Raw genomic sequence first — 21,919 nt, 5'->3', positions numbered from 1 at the left:
TAATTAAACACAAATTGTATCAATGGCAATGGAAAGAAAAGCCTAAAAAACAAAATGAGCACCCTGAGAATCTGGTTTATTTTCCAATAGAAAAATATAAAAACTTGCCAAACATTCACAATCATCTCTTAAGTATTTTTAATAATAAAAATTTATTTCCCCAAAATAATCCAGGTCAGGAAAAAACAAAGAAAGGAGAATTATTCCAACTTAGAGGGGAAGGGAGAGAGAAAAGGAGGGAAGGGAAGGGAGGTACATGAACATCGAGGCCTGAGAGAACTTAACTGGTAAACATCAAAAATTGGTGAATGAGGTAAAAAGTATATGGGGCGAGATCTTTGTATTCTTTTTGTAAAATTTATTATTTCAAAATACAAAGCTAAAAACAGGAATAATTTGTTTCCAACCTTTTGTTTCTCCATATTTTCTATGCACATTTCTGCCTAAAGCAGCTTTAACCAAAAGAACTCCTGTAACAGTGAGAATGATTTGTTATCTGCTGACCAAAAGGGCAGCCACTTGTCACACACAGGTCCATACTGAGCACTTCAACGTGACTGTGTGACTTTACAGCTCAGCTGTTCCCTCATTCAGCTTTCACTTAAATAACCATAGATGGCCAATGTCTACCCTCTTGAGGAGAGCACAGGTCTAGGCACTTGACTTAAAAAGAAATACAGAGACTAAAATTCTCCAAGCCAGAATACTGGAGTGGGTAGCCTATCCCTTCTCCAGGGTATCTTCCCGATCCAGGAATCGAATCAGGGTCTCCCGCATTGCAGGCAGATTCTTTACCAACTGAGCTATCAGGAAAGCCCCAAACTAAGACTAGTTTAATGAGAAAAGAAAGTGAAAGTGTTAGCCACTCATTCATGTCTTTGTGACCCCATGACTGTAGCCCACCAGGCTCCTCTGTCCAAGGAATTCTCCAGGCAAGAATACTGGAGTGGGTTGCCATTTTCTTCTCCAGGGGATCTTCCTGACCCAGGGATCAAACCCAAGTTTCCTGCACTGTAGGCAGATTCTTTATCATCTGAGCCACCTGAGAAACCCTAATGGAAAATGATGATACGCTTTGGGGTATACCTTAAAGCAAGTTCTAATTAAACAAGCCTTGAGGCAAGTGAGGGAGGTTAGGAATGGCAAGCACCTTGAACTCAACTGCAGAAGTTCCCAGAAGGTATCTTCTAACTGGTGGTGACAGAGGACATGAAAGATCATTTTGGAGTACTTATGTGCCTCTCAACCTTGTCTACAGGAAAACACTCCATGTGGAAAAAGCCTCTATCAGAGACATTGTATTAGGAAAATGTTTATTTCCTACCAACTGATTTCTGCCTTCATACCAAATACATCATAATTTTTTTTAATTTAGCATTATTTCATCAGTTAGTTCTACAAATGTATAATGCTCTAAACAAATTTCATGTACTGTTTTCCATAGTGACTTCATTATTTTCTTCCGATAATTATCAATCAGTTCAGTCTCTCAGTCGTGTCCGACTCTTTGTGACCCCATGGAGTGCAGCAAGCCAGGCTGATAACTATAACCTGCTATAAAAAAAAAAATCGGAGAAGGCAATGGCACCCCACTCCAGTACTCTTGCCTGGGAAACCCCAGGGACGGAGGAGCCTGGTAGGCTGCAGTCCATGGGGTCGTGAAGAGTCGGACACGACTGAGCGGCTTCACTTTCACTTTTATGCATTGGAGAAGGAAATGGCAACCCACTCCAGTGTTCTTGCCTGGAGAATCCCAGGGACGGGGGAGCCTGGTGGGCTGCCATCTATGGGGTCGCACAGAGTCGGACACGACTGAAGCGACTTAGCAGCAGCTATAAAAAATACATTTAAAAAAACCTTGCGTCCTAAGTCATTATATTTGTGATGTGAGATGCTTCTCAACAACTATGAGTACCTACTGAAGTTTTAAGATATGTGAAAAACCTGAACAAATACTTAAGACAGCCTTAACACAAAAATCTTACTCTGTTTTATATCAACAAGTAAAAATAAAGTGCCCTGTACATAATGGAAATTCTAAAAGTTGATAGGTAAAATTATTTTTATTGTATAATTATCTATACAACTTAAATAATCAAATTAAAAAGTTTATAGTAACTAAAGGTAAATCAGGTAATGGAAACAGGACACTGAACTGCTTGGCAGTGGGTGAGGAGAACTTATACTTTATCTCCTGACATAGAGTACTACAACCTTGTATATACCTAGACAGAAAGACACATACATATATAAGTATACAAGATATTAGCAATAACAGAAAAAGTGACTTCCCTGAAAGATTAGTAGACACTATGTATATTACTTGAGGGGAAAAAGAACAATTAGCTGGTGATGTCATCCAACCATCTCATCCTCTGGCGTCCACCTCTTCTCCTATCTTCAATCTTTCCCAGCATGAGGGTCTTTTCCAATGAGTCAGTTCTTCGCATCAGGTAGCCAAAGTATTGGAGTTTCAGCTTCAGCATCAGTCCTTTCAATGAATATTCAGGACTGATTTCCTTTAGGATTGACTGGTTTGATCTCCTTGCAGTCCAAGGGACTCTCAAGAGTCTTCTCCAGCACCACAGTTCAAAAGCACCAATTCTTTGGCATTCAGCTTTCTTTACAGTCCAACTCTCACATCCATACAGGACTACTGGAAAAACCATAGCTTTGATTAGATGGACCTGTGTCGGTAAAGTAACCAATCTGCTTTTTATTATGCTGTCTAGGTTTGTCACAGCTTTTCTTCCAAGGAGCAAGTGTCTTTGAATTTCATGGCTGCAGTCACCATCTGCAAATGATTTTGGAACCCAAGAAAATCAAGTTTGTCACTGTTTCCATTGTTTCCCATCTATTTGCCATGAAGTGATGGGACCAGATGCCATGATCTTCGTTTTCTGAATGTTGAGTTTTAAGCCAACTTTTTCACTCTCCTTTTTCACTGTCATCAAGAGGCTCTTTAGTTCCTCTCTGCTTTCTGCCATAAGGGTGGTGCCATCTGCATATCTCAGAAATTATGCATATCTGAGATATTTCTTCCAGCAATATTGATTCCAGCTTGAGCTTCATCCAGCCCGGCATGTCCCATGATGTCCTCTGCATATAAGTTAAATAAGCAGGGTGACAATATACAGCCTTGACGTACTCCTTTCCCAGTTTGGAACCAGTCTGTTGCTTCCTGACCTGCATACAGGTTTCTCAGGAGGCAGGTCAGGTGGTCTGGTATTCCCGTCTCTTTCAGAATTTTCCAGTTTGTTGTGACCCACACCGCGGGGCACAGAGGCAGCCAAGGGAAAAGCAGCCTGGACAGCAGCAGGACAGGACTCATGACCAGGCAGGGCCTTGTTAGCCCCAGTGAAGAGCTGACTCTCGCTGAACACAGAAAAATATACTGCAGGATTACTTTTTAAAAATCACTCTGGTTGCCAGAGGGAGACGGAGAGGAAGAATGGAAATAAGGCGATCAAAAGATGGCAATATAAAGATTAAACTCCTGAGTTCAAACTGTGAGCAGGCAGCTCACTAGCCAGGTGCAGAGACCCTCCCCTGTGCTTCCACTTCCTCCCTAGTCTTACAAGCAGAAGGACAACAGCAGCCACCTCACAGGCTTGTGAACAAATTCACAGCAACAATGAGAGCCGCACCCTCACCACCGACCCCCCACCAGCTCAGCACTGCTTTCACCAGCCACCCCACCCATTCACCAAGTTCACATGTTGGGTAAGCTGTCTGGAATTCAGTGGACATCTAAATCCACACGGGCGATTGGGGGAAGAGTGTACACACAGAAAGAGATCTGAACCTATCAGAAATGACAGGCAGGCAATATCTTTCTCACAATTCAATGTCAACTAATAAATGTAAAGGGAATGACAGAAAAATAACAGTTTTGCAAACACTGCATTACAGTAATAAGGAATTTGGATAGGTCATTAACCAATGCTAAAATCACTGGGCAAAATTTTCTTGGGAGCAGGATATTTACAAAGGATCAAAGTACTCCCCTAAAACCAGTTCATTTAAAAGGGGGAAGAGTATCCCTACAATGAAAAAATATGATTGACACCATTTTAACCAAATTATGAAAGTTAATATCATCAATATGGGGTAAACTAGTATTATGTGCTAGGGACACAATGGCATCACTGACTCGATGGACATGAGTCTGAGTAAGCTCCAGGAGCTGGTGATGGACAGGGAAGCCTGGCGTGCCGCAGTCCATGGGGTCACAGAGTCGGACACAACTGAGCGACTGAACTGAGGGGACACAGCATTTTTTTTTTAAATACCCTTGCCAAACATCCAAGAATGAAAAAGAAGGTTACTAGCCAGAAATTAATCTTACTAGATACAAAGGTGAAATGTTACAAAACTCCCTTCACATCAGAATCTGAAAAATATTAGTATTTCCTATGTGAAGTGATTAGTAATTTATATTTAGAATACTTTATAGGTATTTGAATTAAGCAAAAACTTAAGTTAAAAAACTTATTAAGACCTTTTAAAAGCAGTCCTAACTACCTGCTGCACTTTCTATTTTCTCTTTTCTAAGTAATAAATAATTTGCAAAATGAAGAATCACAAGTTTAAAATTTTCTGGGCCCAAAGACTATGATATCATCCTGGTCCTATGACAACTTCTGAATTAACAACTATACATGTCTTTAAAAGTCAAAGAGTTAACAGTTACACATGATTTAAAAAGAAAAACACTTTAAAATTCAAAAAGCAACAATATAATTCCTTTAAATTGTTATCTTTCATAACTGAAGAAGAAAAATAAAAACAGTAGGATACAGTAAGATAGCTCACTACACTTATGAAATTGTCTAATAATTCGTCACTAATATAACTGACAAAAATTTTCCATTGAATTTCTTTGTTAAAGGGTTTTGAAAAAAGAAAATCAACTGATGTAGCATAATGATGAACACATAAGCAACATTCCACTACTAATTCTGTTCACAGAGAACCAAACTTTCTGAGGAAAAAAAACTTCTTTACACACGATATACTATAAGATACGCAAAGATTCCTTAACTAAATTGACTACAATCCAATCAAGACTTAATTTTAAAAGGCTCATTAACAGCATCCAGTGATAAAATAGATTCTCCCTTTCACTGAAACTCATGTCTCATTTCATTAGACATGGACAATTAACTCATCGTGGTATTAGATCTATAGCAGAGTAATTAGCTTAAGTTTTACAGGTTACTTAAAGAGTTACTTTAGTAATGAAAACAGGTTTATTTTCATTGGGCCCATCTTTTTATCCCTTAAAGAGTCTTATAAATTTAAAAAAAAACCTGCATTTTAAAAAACAGTAGCAAAATTTTTATTTCAAATCTTCCTGAACTTTCTCAGTAATAAAGGCAAAGGAATGACTCTATTTTATAAAAATGTATTGAAATACTATCCAATCTGAAATAAATGTTTAATTTGTATTGCACTGCTTTACACTACCTTAAATCTAAGTTGCGTAAGTCCAAAATGAACATGTAACCAGAAACAGAACTAAAAATTCCATGTGAAATTCCATGTTCCAAAATGAAATTTGTTTTAAAAAACACTCACAGTAAAAATGAGGGTATGAGAAGAAAGAAGAAAAGTGGAGGAGGAGGTCACCAGAGGGCTCCTTCACAGTGGCCGATCAATCAGACAGTGAGCGATCTTGAAGCCAGTGCTGCTCCGAGTACAGCCTCCCAGTCTAGAATCAAGTGTTTAGAAACTTCTATAGCACTCTGACTGGGTACTTCTGTCCACTAGGGCTTCCCTGGTGGCTCAGTGGTAAAGAATCCGCCTGCAATGCAGGAGACACATGTAGAAGACTCATGTTCGATCCTTGGGTCGGGAAGATCCCCTGAAGGAAATGGCAACCAACTTCAGTAATCTTGCCTGGAAAATTCCATGCACAGAAGAGGCTTGTGCACTATAGTTCCTGGGGTGTTTAGAAACTTTTACAGCATTCTGACCAGGTACTTTTCTCCGCTGACATAAAGTTTTAAACAGGATGAAAATTGTCTTTTTAAAATTGTTTCTCTGATAATTAATTTCACTGTATAATAATTTTACAAAAGAAATGGTCTATGATGAATTCGAATTTTGTTGTAATGGTCTTTTGTGGCAGACAATTTGAAAAGTACTGATTTAAATTCTTCCAGAAATGCAGGCTTTCCTTTCTCTTTAACAAGAAACCAATCAATCAGTTTTGAGGCTGAATTCAGTACCATGTTCCATGACATTAAAAAGAAAAAAAAAAGTGGAGGAGGACTGAAGTTCCTAGGGTATTAGTTTATAAGCTCGCGTAAGACACCTTTAGGACACAGGACATTAAGTATGTCAAAGGCCCTAAGGTGAAGAGATTCTTTTGTTTTGTATTCAAAGTAGAATTAGGATCAGAGGATCTGAGGTTCAGAGATTTTCTGCACACACACAGAACTCTCTAAGTCAAGCTGTCTAAGACTTGGTTCTTTATTTGTGGCCTTTGATCTCTTCTCCCTACACCCATCTTTCCTACAGCCAGGTTCTCTTTTTAAAACAATGTATCCTATAACTTCTTACTTTAAAAATATGAGTGCCGATACACCGTTTTCCAAAGAAAAACATTTTAATACAGTATTCAAGGCCCTATATCCTCAGATCCGAGCCTGTCTCCAACACCATTTTTCCCACTAAACCTTGTAACTTTCACTGCAACATGCCAAGCACCAGCTAAGGACACACACTGGGTGATTCTACTTCTTATTTCTAGAACACCACTCCACTCATCTGCCCTGTAAACTCCTACTCCAGTCCAATCTTCTCCAGCTTTTCCTGAAGTCCTCAACCTGTGAAAGAACTCATCACTTCCTTGGCTCCCCACTGCACAATGTGTAACATCTGTTATTTACACCACACTGTGCATTAGTCTACCGTCAATATATCAGTCTCTCAGGGTAAAAGATCTTTGAGGACAAAATTCACCGGCGTTCAAAAACTACTTACTGCCTGAAAAAGTACTGACTATGGTGGGAGGTTGGGAAAACTGAGTGACAACCGTGTGTACTATAGGAACTAAAATATCACAGAATTAAATATGATTAACTGTTAGACTCCATAGCTTTAATAAGGTTCCTTCCAAATAGATATATAATACTATAATTTTCATAATTACTCTTCTAAATCAACTGACCTGTTTTTATAGCTAAATACTACTATTCAGCTGGAAGACGGAATGGCAGCCCACTGCAGTGTTCTTGCCTGGAGAACCCCTTCCTTGCACAGAGCAGCCAGGCAGGCTATGGCCCAAAGGGTCACAAAGAGTCAGACCTAACTGAAGCGACTTAGCACGCACACACTATTCAAATCAGATTCATGAAAGTTTCTAGGGATTCAGTTTTTAAAACTAACATTTTTAAGAGAGAATCCATAAAAATTCCTATTTTCAACACATTGAGTCTAAGGTACCAAGAGCAGGGGTCAGAGCATGTGGTAAGGCAGGAATATAAAATAGAGAAAAAAAACATTCCTCACAGGGTACATACAGTCTTTCTCAACAAAGGACTCCACCAAAGGAATCAAGTATCCAGTGCCTGGCCCAAGGCATAAATTATATATAGATCACTTCTCTCCTATCTAGAATGGTACTCATTATGAACCACTCTTAGTGAAACTGAAGAACTTCTAATATGAAGAACCCTAGCTGAGAAAGGCTGTGTAGACTAATAGAAAATTATAGCACTTTTCTTCTTGAAAACATTTAAAACAATAATTCGTTTCTTGTGCCCAACCACAAGTTTACTACAATATAAAGAATATAATGTAAAACTCAACATTCAAAAATGGAAGATGATGGCATCTGGTCCCATCACTTCATGGCAAGTAGAGGAAACAATGGAAACAGTGACAGACTTTATTTTCCTGGGCTCCAAAATGACTGTGGACAGTGACTGCAGCCATGAGATTAAAAGATGCTTGCTCCCTGGAAGAAAAGCAATGACAAATCTAGACAGCGTATTAAAAAGCAGAGACATTACTTTGCCTACAAAAGGTCTGTATAGTCAAAGCTGTGGTTTTTCCAGTAGTCATGTACGGATGTGAGAGCTGGACAATAAAAAAGGCTGAGGGCCGAAGAACTGATGCCTTCAAACCGTGGTGCAATGAACTGAAATACATCAAAACTGTTTCAATGCATTCATACTGCTGCTAAGTCACCTCAGTCGTGTCCGACTCTGTGCGACCCCATAGATGGCAGCCCAGCAGGCTCCGCCCTCCCTGGGATTCTCCAGGCAAGAACACTGGAGTGGGTTGCCATTTCCTTCTCCAATGCACGAAAGTGAAAAGTGAAAGTGAAGTCACTCAGTCGTGTCTGACTCTTCGAGACCCCATGGACTGCAGCCTACCAGGCTCCTCCATCCATGGGATTTTCCAGGTAAGAGTACTGGAGTGGGGTGCCATTGCCTTCTCATAATGATACTCAAATAAAAACAAAACAAAAAGCTAAGTCTACACGTCTGGAGGATTCCTAGGAACCAATTCACTATTTTAAACCTAGTAAATAAGGGACTGAGTCAAAAAAAACAAAAATAAACTGACCATTTATCCAGCCTTTCCTATAAAAATTAAATCTAACTAATAATAGCAAAGAAATAGGGTAATAACTGTTTTGCAGTTCCTACTGAAGTAAAAGGTCTGAAAAACAATCAACAATGATTGCTAAAATCAAAAAAACACTAGATTTTCGGTACCACAACAACATTTACTTATAAAATTTTCTTTCAAGAGGAAGAAAGGAAATGAAGAAGGGAGGGCAGGAGAACTAAACCTTATTAAACCTTTCTCACTACCAAACTGCCAAAAATACAGGGGACAGAGATAAGTGTTAATAAACATGGCCATGACCATGAAAATACAATCAGCAAGGCCACAGGAATTCTTCAGGACAAGTAACTCAGACCCTTTACAAATAAACTACAAAGAGAAATGGGGGCCAGGGCGAGAATGGCTTAACAGATCTATCAATCAAATGCAATGTATGAGCCCCTCACAAGGACACCATTTAAACCTCTGTTAAAAGCACATGTATGAGACAAGAGGGGAACTAGGAACACTGACCAGACATTTAACAATACAAAGAAATTGTTCCGGTGATGAAAAAAACCCACAAATATGATAGCGCTGAAGAGCCCTTCTATTTTAGAAACACCTAATACAGTCTCTGCAGCTTGAGATGATGTCCGGAACTTGCTCCCCAGACCATCTGGCAGACAGAGGGGCAAGGAGGACAGGGGGAAACCAGGCACACATGGACGGAGACAGGCAGCGACACTGGGGGGTGAATAAACAGTGCTGAAAGTCTGCCGTGACCCAAGTTGTTTTTCTGGTTGTTGTTGTTTTAATAAACTACACTTATGCTCCAGGTTGTCAGAAGTCTAGCATTCAACAAGATTAATAAAGTGGGCTGTCTAGACCATGTTTGTACCTGCTGTAATGTCACTGGCTATCACAACCTCTTTAGTATGTCAAACCAAAAAAAACTGTATCAATTTGATCATTTTTGAAGTGTTGAGAAAGCAATAACATCCTTCATAAAAATAAAAGTCTAAGTTTCCCCCATACAAGCAAATTAATTTTTGCATATACTGCTAATATTGCTTTAAGCTATCTTTTAAGTTTTCTTATCACGCAGCACAAACTCTCAGACATTATAAAGCTCAATTATTTGTCAATTAAACTGACAGGACAGGGTACAGAACTGCAGGAAATGCTAATTACAAAGCATCAAGAATAGTAAGACTCACTTTCTACAACACATGTGAAAGTGTATATACCAATGCAAGAAGAATGATCTACTCGACGCATCAAAACTGTCAACAAGAGTAGCCTCTAAAGCGACAGGATCAGGTGCCTCACTATACTGTTTCTCTGATCATATACGCTTTTAAACTTTTCTCAAAACATCACATATTAACTAGGTAAAACATCTATGAACCGTAAGAATAGGAGAAAAATGTGTACACATATGAAAAGTGGCAAATAAAAAAGTTACGCAATCCTACCTATGTTTGCAATTGTACAGTATGTCCCTCTAATAATACTTCAGAGATCATGGTCCATACAACACTATAGTTCCTCAAGAAGTTAGATATCTCTCAGAATGCACAGACTATGGTCAAATATATTTGGGAAATATATTAAAATCTAAACTAAAACTTTATAACAGATTTATCTAATTTTAAATTCAAAGTTCATATCCTGAAGAGAAAGAATTACAGAGCTGAATGTCCATGTCCAGCAAGATGCATGTTTATACTGAGTGTAGTTAACAGTTAGAAATAAGGGACTGGATAAGTTACTTGACCTCTTTTAAGCCTTCATTCCTGTTAGAAGAGTAAAAATTATCTTTTGAGATTTTTGCACAGTCTGAATACGACACTGAACAGATCGTAAATGTGGTTAATACCATCTGGCCACTGCTATTAGCTGCCCTTGAATGGCCATCTGATTCCTTGAGTGCACATCCCTTCATTTCAAGCAAAGAGCTCTAACCAGAATTGCTGAGTCCCACTGGACATTTTCAGAAGACCCAACACCCGACTTTGATCAACTGTAGGCCTCTCACCCCTTTCACGGATCACAGCTCTGTCATGTCCAGTAGTCCGGTACAGATGTGACAGGTGGCCATAAAGAAGGCTAGCACCGAAGAATTGATGCTTTCGAACTGTGGTGGTGATGAAGACTCTTGAAAGTCCCTTGGACTGCCAGGAGATCAAACCAGTGAATTCTAAAGGAAATCAACCCTGAATATTCATTGGAAGGACTAATGCTGAAGCTCCAATACTTTGGCCACCTGATGGGAAGAGTCGACTCACTGGAAAAGACCCTGATGCTGGGAAAGACTGAGGGCAGTAGGAGGAGGCAGCAGAGGATGAGATGGTTAGATAGCATCACTGACTCGATGGACATGGATTTGAGCAAACTCCAGGAGAGAGTGGAGGACAAGGAGCCTGGCGTGCTGCAGTCCATGGGGTCGCAAAGAGTCGGACACGACTGAGCGACTGAACCACGGCAGCAGCAGACATCTCACGCGCTAACATTTTCAGGTGGGAGTGGGAAGTAGAAAGACAAGCATAGCTCCCTAGTCAGTTATGAAGTGTGAGTGAAGTTCTTGCCCTTAGGCTCCTGCAATTACCCAGTACCATTCCTCTGGGTATTTATACACAATGACAATGCTGCTGGGCCCATCAATAATTTTGAAGTAACAGCAATCCAGGAAAATGAAAAATATAAAGTAGCATATTCATTCCCTTGCTTAAAACCAACAGCTTAGAATGATATAGTACTGTCTATCTTCCCCAAAGAACTGAAAACACATAGAATTTATCATTTTCTCTATTCATAAAAACTTTGGGGAGGGTAAAGGAGAGAGGAACTTCTATGTCTTTCATTCACTACCTACACATTCATCCCTTCTCAGATGTTTTTTTTTCCAGTTCCTACTCTATGCCAAGTACTCATCAAACAGCAGAGAAACACTCCATAAAATAGACATGGTATGCCATTACTGACAAATCAGCAAACAGCATCCCATCATTAATACCATGGACAGTTAGCAAATTAAGATTTATTTTCTAGCTTTCTCAGCTTTTACATAAACTGATAACTCTGCATGAAAAAGTTTAGTTTTCCTTTAAACACATGGAATATGCTTCAATCAGCCTTATTATTTACTTCAGTATTTTTTGGTCTCCATCTATTTTTCATGTTCTTTTTCAAAATAATAGCCAAGCAACAAGTACCTTCCATTTTGACTTAACTTCTATTAACATTTTTAAGAACTCAATGAGCAGGGTAAACCAAAATGATATGGTTGACAATTTAGTATGTATAGATTTAAATTAATATTACAGAAGACACTCTTGGCATTATAAGTCTACACATAATTCTTCACTATAATATCAAACATATGGTAGCCAATCAAATTAACTGGATATTCCCAAAGTATATTCATCTATAGCACTTAATAAAACTAAAAATGCAATCTGCAGTCAATATTTTGTTGGTGTCTTAATCTATCATTGTTTTCACGCATTATGTAATCTGTAAACTTTTTTTATTTCATTAGGCAACAGTACAAATTAAAAAAAATATAATGTGTTAGCCACTTCTGTTTGTGCTTAAGAACAAAGTGGACAAGACAGAATCTGGACACACCAACCATCAGAGAACCAAAACAAAAAAGCTGTGAGAATATGGGATATTTAAAGGTCACAAAGCAACAACAAAGTATTGTCATTTCCAAAGCTTAAAAATTGTAGTACTCCCCCATGATACAATATAAGAGTTTAAACAGAAAATGTACTAACAATGTAAACAAAATTTGTTAAAGAGCAATCACTAACATTAACTGATTGATTACTATGTGTCAAAACACTAGGCTAAGTGCTTTACAACTTCTGTAATCCTCACAGGCATCAGAGCGACCTCACAGGGACCTCACTACTCCCACTTCACATGGCACAGAGACGAAGTCATCTGCTAAAATCACAAAGGTGCTAAGTGATAGAAGCAAGATTGAAATGAAAGCAAGATGGTAACAGAGGTTATACTCTTAACCACTCTAATGTATGACAAAATGATGGCAAAAAACCGTTCTTGAGGCTCCAGGTTTAACTTGACTGAAACAGAACTTGCGATGTCTCATTACAGGGTTCCAAGCTCTACCCCTCAGCGTGTGTGTGAGGGGAGGGCTGGTACTACAGAATTGACAGAGGCTGAGGAGAGGGTAAAACGTGCTTTGTTAACTGATATAACAACTTGTTTAACTGATGAATACACTAATCTTTTGGTGAAGATGTGTCCTTCAGTTGTTGCGAGTTTGTCTTATTGTACCTAGGCTATTAAATCAGCATCACTTAATGCAAAGCAGCCATAAGCACAAACACGGGAAGCAACGCTGCAGGGCAATACAAGACAGCCACTCAGCTGAGTCACAGAGTGATTAGGTTATTTTAAGATTCTAATAAAAAAGATTGCTTTAAATACAACTGCTAAATATGCTCAGGGAGAACTCACATGCTTTCCTCAAAGTATCTTTATACTCATCTGACAAGAACAGCTTAAAATAAAATTTACAGATAATTAATATTATTGAGGGCCTCTCCCCTCAGCTTAACTACTAAGTCATTCTTTATCTGTAAGGAGAGAAAATGATTGAGACCCAGTCAGCTGCTGGGCGAGTTTAAATGAAATGAGGCGAGAGCTCAAAAAGAAGCCTATGTGAGGGAAGCCAGAGCCTCTTACGGGTCCGGCACTCCCTCGGCAGCTCCACAGCGAGTCCACGCGCAGCGCGCTCCAGCAGGGCTGCCCGCGGCTCCGTCATTCAACGTCTCTCTCAAGGCGATGTATTTAAGAATCACACACACAACAAACCCTTCCTGACAATACATTTACTCTTTGGCAAACAAAACCTACATTATTCTTAAAAAATTAGGCAAACATTTTTCACACAGATAGAATTCAAAGTATTTTGCCTCATAGTATCACTGGATAAAAGGAAACAGGCAAATAAAACCTTCTGAAAAAACAGTATTTAAAGCAGGTAAACTAGAAAAATAAGAAGTGGCAAAAGGAAAAAAAGCAGAAAACAACAATATACTTTAAATAAATTCAAAGTAATTCATTTGATTCTTCTCATTTAAATCTCATCAAGAGAAACATTTTAGATTTTTCAAAGTTTCAGTTACATCTTTAATACATACAACATTGAATAGTCTAACTTCCAAACTGGCAGCTTCTCAAGTGTAGAAATCCATGTGAATATGATGGATTAACTGATATTAGCTAGGTAAATGAAAAGTAACGATAATCAAAAAGAGAAAATCATGACACCACCTTTAAAAAGTTAAGAATTTTCTGGCATGAAATAACATACAGTGCTTTAAGGTCTAGATATTTTGTTATTAAAATTCAAAAGTATAAGTACATTATTCACATAAGGACGGCCCCATTTTCAAGGACTTACCTTCTTCTTATCCCTCATTGAGCCTTTGCCTCGGACCATGATCTTACATCCTGTTTCTGCTTCAAGCTGTTTAGCAGTAAGTCCTCTAGGTCCAAGGATTCTCCCAACAAAATTAAACTGCGGGGGAAGAAAAACAACACCGTGCATTATTCACTTAAAGTTATTTTAAAGTATATACTTAACTTTCTCTAATTCAATTTTTAAAAATATTAAGTTGAAATAAAATCTTATGAATTTCTTGCCAAGTTTGGGGGTGTAATGACAGCAGTTCATGGTTTAGCTTGAAATTTTCATGTGCATTAGTACAAATCATGGATTAGGAACAGTAGAATCTACCTAAAGCAGGTGCTGTATTCAACTGCCCATCAACATGCACACTCTAAACAAGTGTACACGAAAAGTTCAACAAATCCCTTCTATGACAGGGTTCCAGGAGCTATTTATTATGTTAAATAGTGGCTGCCTTTTATACAGAAATCCCTGGGGGAAATTCCTATCTTAATTGATCTAAGTTATACTTCAGCGACTGTTCAGACAGCACTGTATTTTTGGGTTGGCTGCCAGAACACTGAGGGCCAAAGTTGGATTCCACACTATACTATTTAAGACATAAGAGTCTACATTTTTTTCCCACAATCCTTGCACAATTTTGTATCTGCATTCTTATTTTCCTATTTCCCATCTCTACCTTTAGTTTGTACTACTACTTTGACAAAGAATCTTAACTCTTGTCACAAAAAGGACAGTGATAAGAAATAACTGTATATAATTATCATCCCTCCACAGAAACTTCTAATATTCATACATAGAAATTAATTTTTTAAAAGGCCAATGAGAGGAACAGATTGACTGTGAACACTGAAAAGTAAATTTTCCTCATTCATACGTCATCTACATAAAAGACAAAAAAATGAATGTTTATATCATCAGTTTCACAAAGATCCATGGGTAGTTTTTATCTACTTATTCAAACAGGTTACTGATAACTATGCTTCCTACGTTTCCCCTGCATTTTATTCCTACTGTTAGTGTATCATTACATAACATTAATATGCCAGAATCCACTGCTCTCGGGGCGTAAGAAGCCAGGGCACCTCCTCAGTCTTCTGTGCTCCAAAGGCTGCTTGCTTTGCCTCAGTTGCTCACCAGCACTGCCACATCTTACAGAAGTGATTCCCAAATGAAAGATGTGCGTGTACACGTTTGAGGATGGAAGAAACTCCTCTTCCCTAGGGGATTATGATATCAGTTCTTCCACCCCAAGCAAAGACTCTCGGGTCCTTGACTCAGCTATACAAGATTCCCAATTCTGAAACTTGCCTGAACCATCTCTTTACATTCAAATAAAACCCTTTACCCTCGCCTAGTTTTGGGCATGCAGGACTTGATCTACCTCTTCACCCAACTAAACCCTTGCAGTCATCCAGTCAAGAACCCTCCTCCCGTATCTCCAGTCTAAATAAACTGAAGTACTGTACTGTACTTGAAGTACTGTATGTGTAAATGATACACCTTTATACTTGGAAAGCACACAGATCCCAACTGGTATTCAAGGTCCAATACTAAGTAATCATTAAGAACTGGGAAGTCATATAAAATAAGCCTCTGTCCTGTGATGGAGACCACACTACCTGGTACGGCCATGATGAAGAACTGCATGTGTGCACAGCACAACATACACGAAACGCCCAATACCAAGTCCGCCACATAGCGGACCACAGTCAATGAAGTCTACTACAAATCCACTTTAGGAAGCCTCAGGCCCTCAACCAACAAGTCAGCTCAGAATGTCCACGGAAGGGGATACGATCAAATAGCAAATTTGCCCTACAGAACTCCAGAGAGACCAGGAACTCACGCATTGAGTTCTGCAGAAAACCAGAAAGAAAAGATGGCAATGATACAGAGAACAACTGGCCAAACCCTGCTCAAAGAGTAGCAATAGCCAGGCATCTAACTTGCAGGTATCAGGCTTGAGTTTTCATCTCTAGAAAAGCTGCCCAAAGAAAAGACTCTCACACTGTAGCATTTGGCTCCATTCTCAAAGGCTGACACTTCGCTTCAGGTGATCAGCTCCAACTGAACCCTGCAATGAGCAAGCCCAGTTCAAGAATACGAGCTTCTAATTCAAATTCTGTGCTTCATACTTAAGTATGTATAGACAAAGTTCACCAAAGACTTGAGGAATGCTCTAACTTGAGGGAGGCTCTTGCACGCAAGAGTGTATAAACTAAAGAAGCAGGACAAAGGACTGTCCCATTAGGGAAAAGACTGCTGGTAAAGGAGATTGTTGTTCAGTGGCTTAGTCGTGTCCAACCTTGCCACCCCGTGGACTGCAGCATGCCAGGCTTCCCTGTCCTTCATCATCTCCCGGAAAATTCCCCAAAACTCCTTCAGTAGACAGCACTAAACTACTTTCTAAATCGGTCGTACACAGTTACATTCCCAAAAGAGGAGAGGATTTTTCTCTGGTAACACTTCAATACTTCTTATGTTTTTGGTCATGCAGATGTATATTTTTTGAAGCACATGTGAAGTTTTCAGACTATTCCATTGTGTTGTTTTGCTCTCTTATCGATTTCCACTTTGCAGTCACACATGTGGCAAATACCTTTTCCCTTCCTGTGGCTTGCCATTTTGATCTTTAATGGTGTCTTAAGATGACTTAATTTAACCAGACTGAATTGAATTAAATCACATATAATTTTAAAGCAGCTCATGTCTTCCCTTAACAATATTTTCTGTGTCCTGTTTAAAAGAAGTCTCTCCCCATCCCAAGGTCATCAAGATATCCTTCTGTATTAACTTTCAGAAGCTTTATTGTTATGACTTATGTCTACAGTGTACCAGAAAATGATGTCCGTGATGAGAAAACAACCTTCTCTTCTTCTGTTCTCTCACGTGGATACCCAACTGGTCCACTACATGTTGCTGACGAGACTATCCTCTCACCCAATCTACAGTGCAATGCTATTTCTTGTCGTAAGTAACATCTACACATGTTGATATAGCTGGGTCTACTTCTGGGTTCTCTAATTAATCTACTTGGTTTAGTCATTTAATGTAACTTTATTTTCAAAATCTTAATACGCAGGATAGCATGTTATTTCACCTTGCTCCTATTTCAAAGGTCTCTCAGTCTTTGTGTTTCTATACAGATTTCAGAAATAGGTGGTCAATTTCTAAAGTGATACTAGCAATAATTTTCATTGGGATATTATAACAATCTTCAGGATCATGAAAATGGTATAATTTTGTCATTTGGTTAGGTGTTTTTTGATTTCTCTCAAGAATACAAAGCTTTCTTGGTGTGCCTTTACCTGTTTTTGTTAGATTTATTCCAAGACATTTGGGGCTTCATTTTTGCTACTGTAAATCATATTTTTATTTCATTCTTTACATGTGAAATCATAATTCATCTTTTTCTATCATACAGTATACCCAGCAACCCTGTTTCTTCATTCTAATTTTTCTGTAGATTCTTTTGGATTCTTTTGGTAACAGACTCATGTCACTTGCAAACAAGAGAAAAGAAAAAATACGTAACTGACACATCATATTTCTAATTTCTTTTTCTGGCCATCCTTACAGCACTGGCCAGCACATCTTGGGTTCAAAGTCAAATAAAGTGTATTATCCTTGACTCGCTCCCGATTTCAAAAATAAAGTTTTTAATAGTTCACTATTAAGTCTGAAGCAATCTGTGTATACTTGAGCAGATTAAGAAAATTCCATTCTTTTCCCTAGTTCACTAAGAGTTTTTATTTTTAGTCATGAGTGGGTGTTTAAATCTATCACATTTTTTCGCCATCTATTAAGACAATCATAATATTTCTTCTTTATTCTGGTAATGCAATGGATTACAATTCATTATCAAATGTCAAACCACCCTTATAGTTCTACAATAAACTTGATCATGATGCATTATCTTTTATTACAAATCAGTTCAGGTTCAGTTTGTTAGCACTTCTTTGTGACAATTTTATTTTTTAAATTTACATTCACAAATGGAACTGGCTCGTAATTTGTCTTTTTCATAATATGTTTCTCGGGGTTTAGGCATCAAGACTGTTCTGGACTCATAGCGTGCTGGGATGTAATCCCCCTTTTTCAACTCTTTGGAATGGCTTGTAGAAGTTAACTTGTGCTTTTCTTCTTTACATACTGGAGAGAAATCAGTGGTGGAGGCACCTGGGTCTGGAGGGTTTTCTCTGTTCAGGTTTTCAATTACTGATTCAGTTACTTAATTCAGATTTCCTATTCCTTCATATGTCAATTTTGGTAACTTGTGTTTATCTAGAAATATGTCAATATAGTTTAAATTTTCAAATTTGTTGATATAAAGCTTTCATAGACTTTTCTTTAGTATCTACAGGATCTGTAACAATGGTCCCACTTCAATCCTGACTGGCTATCTATGTCGTCCCTTCTCTTGATCACGTCTTTCAGTCTTTACAAAGAATATACCTTTTCTTTTGCTGACAGGGGTAGAATGATTTCAAAAATGACCACAACTACCCATTCATCCCTAAAGAGATGAAGCCTATGCCATTTGCAGTGTAATTCTGCAGCTCCTCTCACCTCCTGAATCTGGGGTTAGCATGGTGACTGGCTTTCCAATACAATGTATGAAAAGAATAACATGTGTATTAAAAGCCTAAGTCTCAGCCTTATGTGTACCTCCTCTCTTAGGCCCTATTATTCCCATGTAACAGCCTCAGACTAACCCACTTGAGAATGAAAGGCAAGCAATCTAGTCCCCATCCATGTCAGCCCACAGCCAGGTAACTAGTAAAAGCAGAGGTGCCTGGCTAACCTGCAGCTGACTGCAGGGGCCGATCAGAAGAACTGCTGCAATGAGCCCAGCCTCAACGACCAGCATGCACAAGAGAAGCAGGAGCTAAATACATGGTGGTTGTTTTAATGTAAGTTTCTGGGGTAGTTCATTAAAACGCAGTAGTAGCCAGCCAATACACTGATTTTCTTCATTTTGTGATGGTTTTCAGGGGTCTTAAAATTAATTTCTACTCCTACCTTTACTACTTCCTTCCTTCTACTTCTTACGTTTAATCTGCTGTACTTTTCCCGATATTATGAAACAAATGCTCAGCTTATTGCACCCTTTCTTCTTTTCTAATAAATATACTTTTAAAGCTTTAAGTATTCCTCTGAGCTGGCTTCAGCTGTATCCCAAAATTTTGAATATGCAGTATGCCGCTATCATTCAGACCAAATAACCTGATGCTGCTGCTGCTGCTGCTAAGTCGCTTCAGTCGTTTCCGTCTCTGTGCGACCCCATAGACGGCAGCTCACCAGGCTCCGCCGTCCCTAGGGTTCTCCAGGCAAGAATACTGGAGTGGGTTGCCATTTCCTTCTCCAGTGCATGAAAGGGAAAAGTGAAAGTGAAGTCACTCAGTTATTGAATATTTAAACATATTACTCTCATTTCAAACATTATGAGAATCTCCTAAGTATCTTTACTGATTTCCAACGTCCTATGTTACAATACCATACATAATATTATACCATACATGATATCATGCATACCATATATAATATCACACATACCATACATAATATCAACCCTGTAATACTTGTTCCGACTTTTAACTACAGTACATAGCCAATTTTTCTAAACATTCCATGGTGTTCATGAGACTTCCTTGGCAGTCCAGTGGTTGGGACTCTGTCTTCCAATGCAGGCGGTGCAATTTTGCTCCCTGTCTAGGGAGCTAGGATCCCACATGCCTTGGGGCCAAAAAGCCAGACTATAAAACAGAAGCAATACTGCAACAAACTTAATAAAGACTTTAAAAATGGTCCATATCAAAAAAATCTTAGGAAAAAAAAAGCAGGCAAACTCCTCTGTGATTAACTTTTGTCTATTTCTCCTTTCAGTTCTATCTGCTTTATACAATTAGAAACTGTGTTGTTGGTATATACAAAATTATATTCTTCTGTCATTATGAAGTGGTCTTCTTTTTCTCCAGTAGTACCTTTTGCCCTTAAGCCTATATATATTAAGATATAAAGATATTTATAAGATATTTAAATTTATTTTCTAAATTTAAATTTATTTTCATACTGAATTTTCAACTGAGGTTAATTTTCATTAATTCTCTCTTCAAAAGCTTCTAGTCTTCTGTGAAACCTATTAATCCCAGTTAAGGAATTTTTCAGTTTGATTTTACTTTTATACTTTCTATTTCTCTGGCACATTCAATTTGACTCTTCTTTCATAGCTCCCATTACTCTGACATATTTCTCCAACTTGTCTTTTGTCTCTATACACACAACAAGCATAACTTTTATAAACTCTGGGTCTAGTAATCTTAATATCTAGAGTCTTGATGAATGTGTTTCTTTTGTCTTGTTTCTTCAGATTTCTGTTAACATCATTTTGCATTCTTTGTGTGTTTGCTTGTTTTCTAGCATGTGCCAGACAATGTATTTACTAAACAGCTTACAGAAATAATATAAGGCCTAAGGTGATGTTATCTTTCTCCAGAGAGAATATATGTCAGCTTTTGCCAGGCACCTATTGTTAACTAGCAACCCAAGATCACCTCAATACAAGTTTGCTTATTGAGGCTGACACAATTTTGATGCTGACATGCAAAGCCTGTAAAGGCCTAGGAAATTAGTTCACTCTTGCCCATGGAATGCACACCCATAAGATTCCTATCCAAAGCCAAGACTGGAGATGGGAAGGCACGTATACAGATTAGACCTATGTCCTCCAAAGTTTAGCCTCTCAGCTGTCCTCTCCAGATTCAGCAAACATACCTAGAGGAAAAGGAGTTTCACAAAGCCAGGCTTACATTCAACCTTGATTCTCTGTCCTCCCAAGAATCCTGAATTAGCAGTTCTTCACAATCTTGCTAGGTCTCTGATGCATTCAAGCAGATGTCTGGTTTTTGTTTTTGTTCCCCTTCTGTGTCCTATTTTACTGAAATTGTTCAGCTGGTCTGAATTACCCTTAGTACTTAACAGAGAAGTCCATGAAATTTTTAAAGAGGCTGCCTTTAAATCTAAGTAGATCTAGAAGTGACTAATTTCAGGCAGTACAGCGTGAAAATATGTTAGAATGAGGGTCTGAGAAAGAGAAAAAGACACCTACCACAGAAAATCTATCAACAGGCCTTGCTAACCCCTATCTTTATATACAGTCACAGATTCTGTAAACTTCACTCCCTCTCCTCTCCTCAAACGGCCTGAACAGAGACAAGAATTTCCACATTCCATGCCTCACTGACTGAGTATTTTTCAGTACAATATGAAACAACCTTTCATTTTCAAATTCAACTTAATGGTATATGTATCCATGGTCTGCTACTCAGTAGAGAGTAAAATAGATGCTAGAATTTTTTTTTTCTTTTAAGGAGAAAGGGGAGGAGGAGAAAGAGGAGAAATTCTCCTTGCTCTCAAGAAATCTGTGAAAACGACTTTACTCTATTTGGTACCTTGACTGTTTCTTAAAATAAGTAACCTTTGCCAGCTTTTCCTCTATCACAGTTGTGCTCTATACAGATCTTTTTCTGAAGTAATTCGTATAGAGAATATACCTTATATATCTGAAACAAGCCAAAGAACGTGTGGAAGAAAGCAGCATGACCGACGGTACTTCAGCACGTCAAATAACTAACATGTAACTTGGTGATCTGTGCCCTCTACTGAAGCGGCTGGCTCCACTCCTGAGACACAAACCCTAAGGACGCCATCTTTGGCACATTCTATTCTTTTCATATAGTAAATCTCTTTTGCTGAAACCACAGCATTACATAGAAAAGGTTTTCTGCCATAGCTAGGTAATACTCTCAATTATTATTTACTAACTAAAAAATGTTTTAAAGCCAGTCAAACCAACATATTAAATCCACAACAAAATTTCCCTAACCTTAAAAATGAGCC

General features: G+C 38.4%; 1 protein-coding gene across 16 annotated transcripts in view; it reads right to left on the bottom strand.

The window, feature by feature from the left end:
- QKI (QKI, KH domain containing RNA binding) overlaps positions 1–21,919 on the bottom strand; it is a 153,587-nt gene that overhangs the window by 69,735 nt on the left and 61,933 nt on the right. For all 16 annotated transcript variants that reach the window (XR_014063875.1, XR_014063876.1, XM_081524461.1 and 13 more), the window contains one exon: positions 14,009–14,125. Coding sequence is in view for 14 of the 16 variants with exons in the window: in XM_081524461.1 (XP_081380587.1) it covers positions 14,009–14,125 (117 nt within the window). In the remaining 2 variants the exon portion in view is untranslated. The remainder of the gene's footprint in view (positions 1–14,008; positions 14,126–21,919) is intronic.

The sequence above is a fragment of the Giraffa tippelskirchi genome, chromosome 9 (assembly GCF_054371585.1).
Source record: "Giraffa tippelskirchi isolate mGirTip1 chromosome 9, T2T-mGirTip1v1.2.pri, whole genome shotgun sequence".
Lineage (NCBI taxonomy): Eukaryota > Metazoa > Chordata > Mammalia > Artiodactyla > Giraffidae > Giraffa > Giraffa tippelskirchi.
This window is presented reverse-complemented; position numbering and strand designations above follow the sequence as displayed.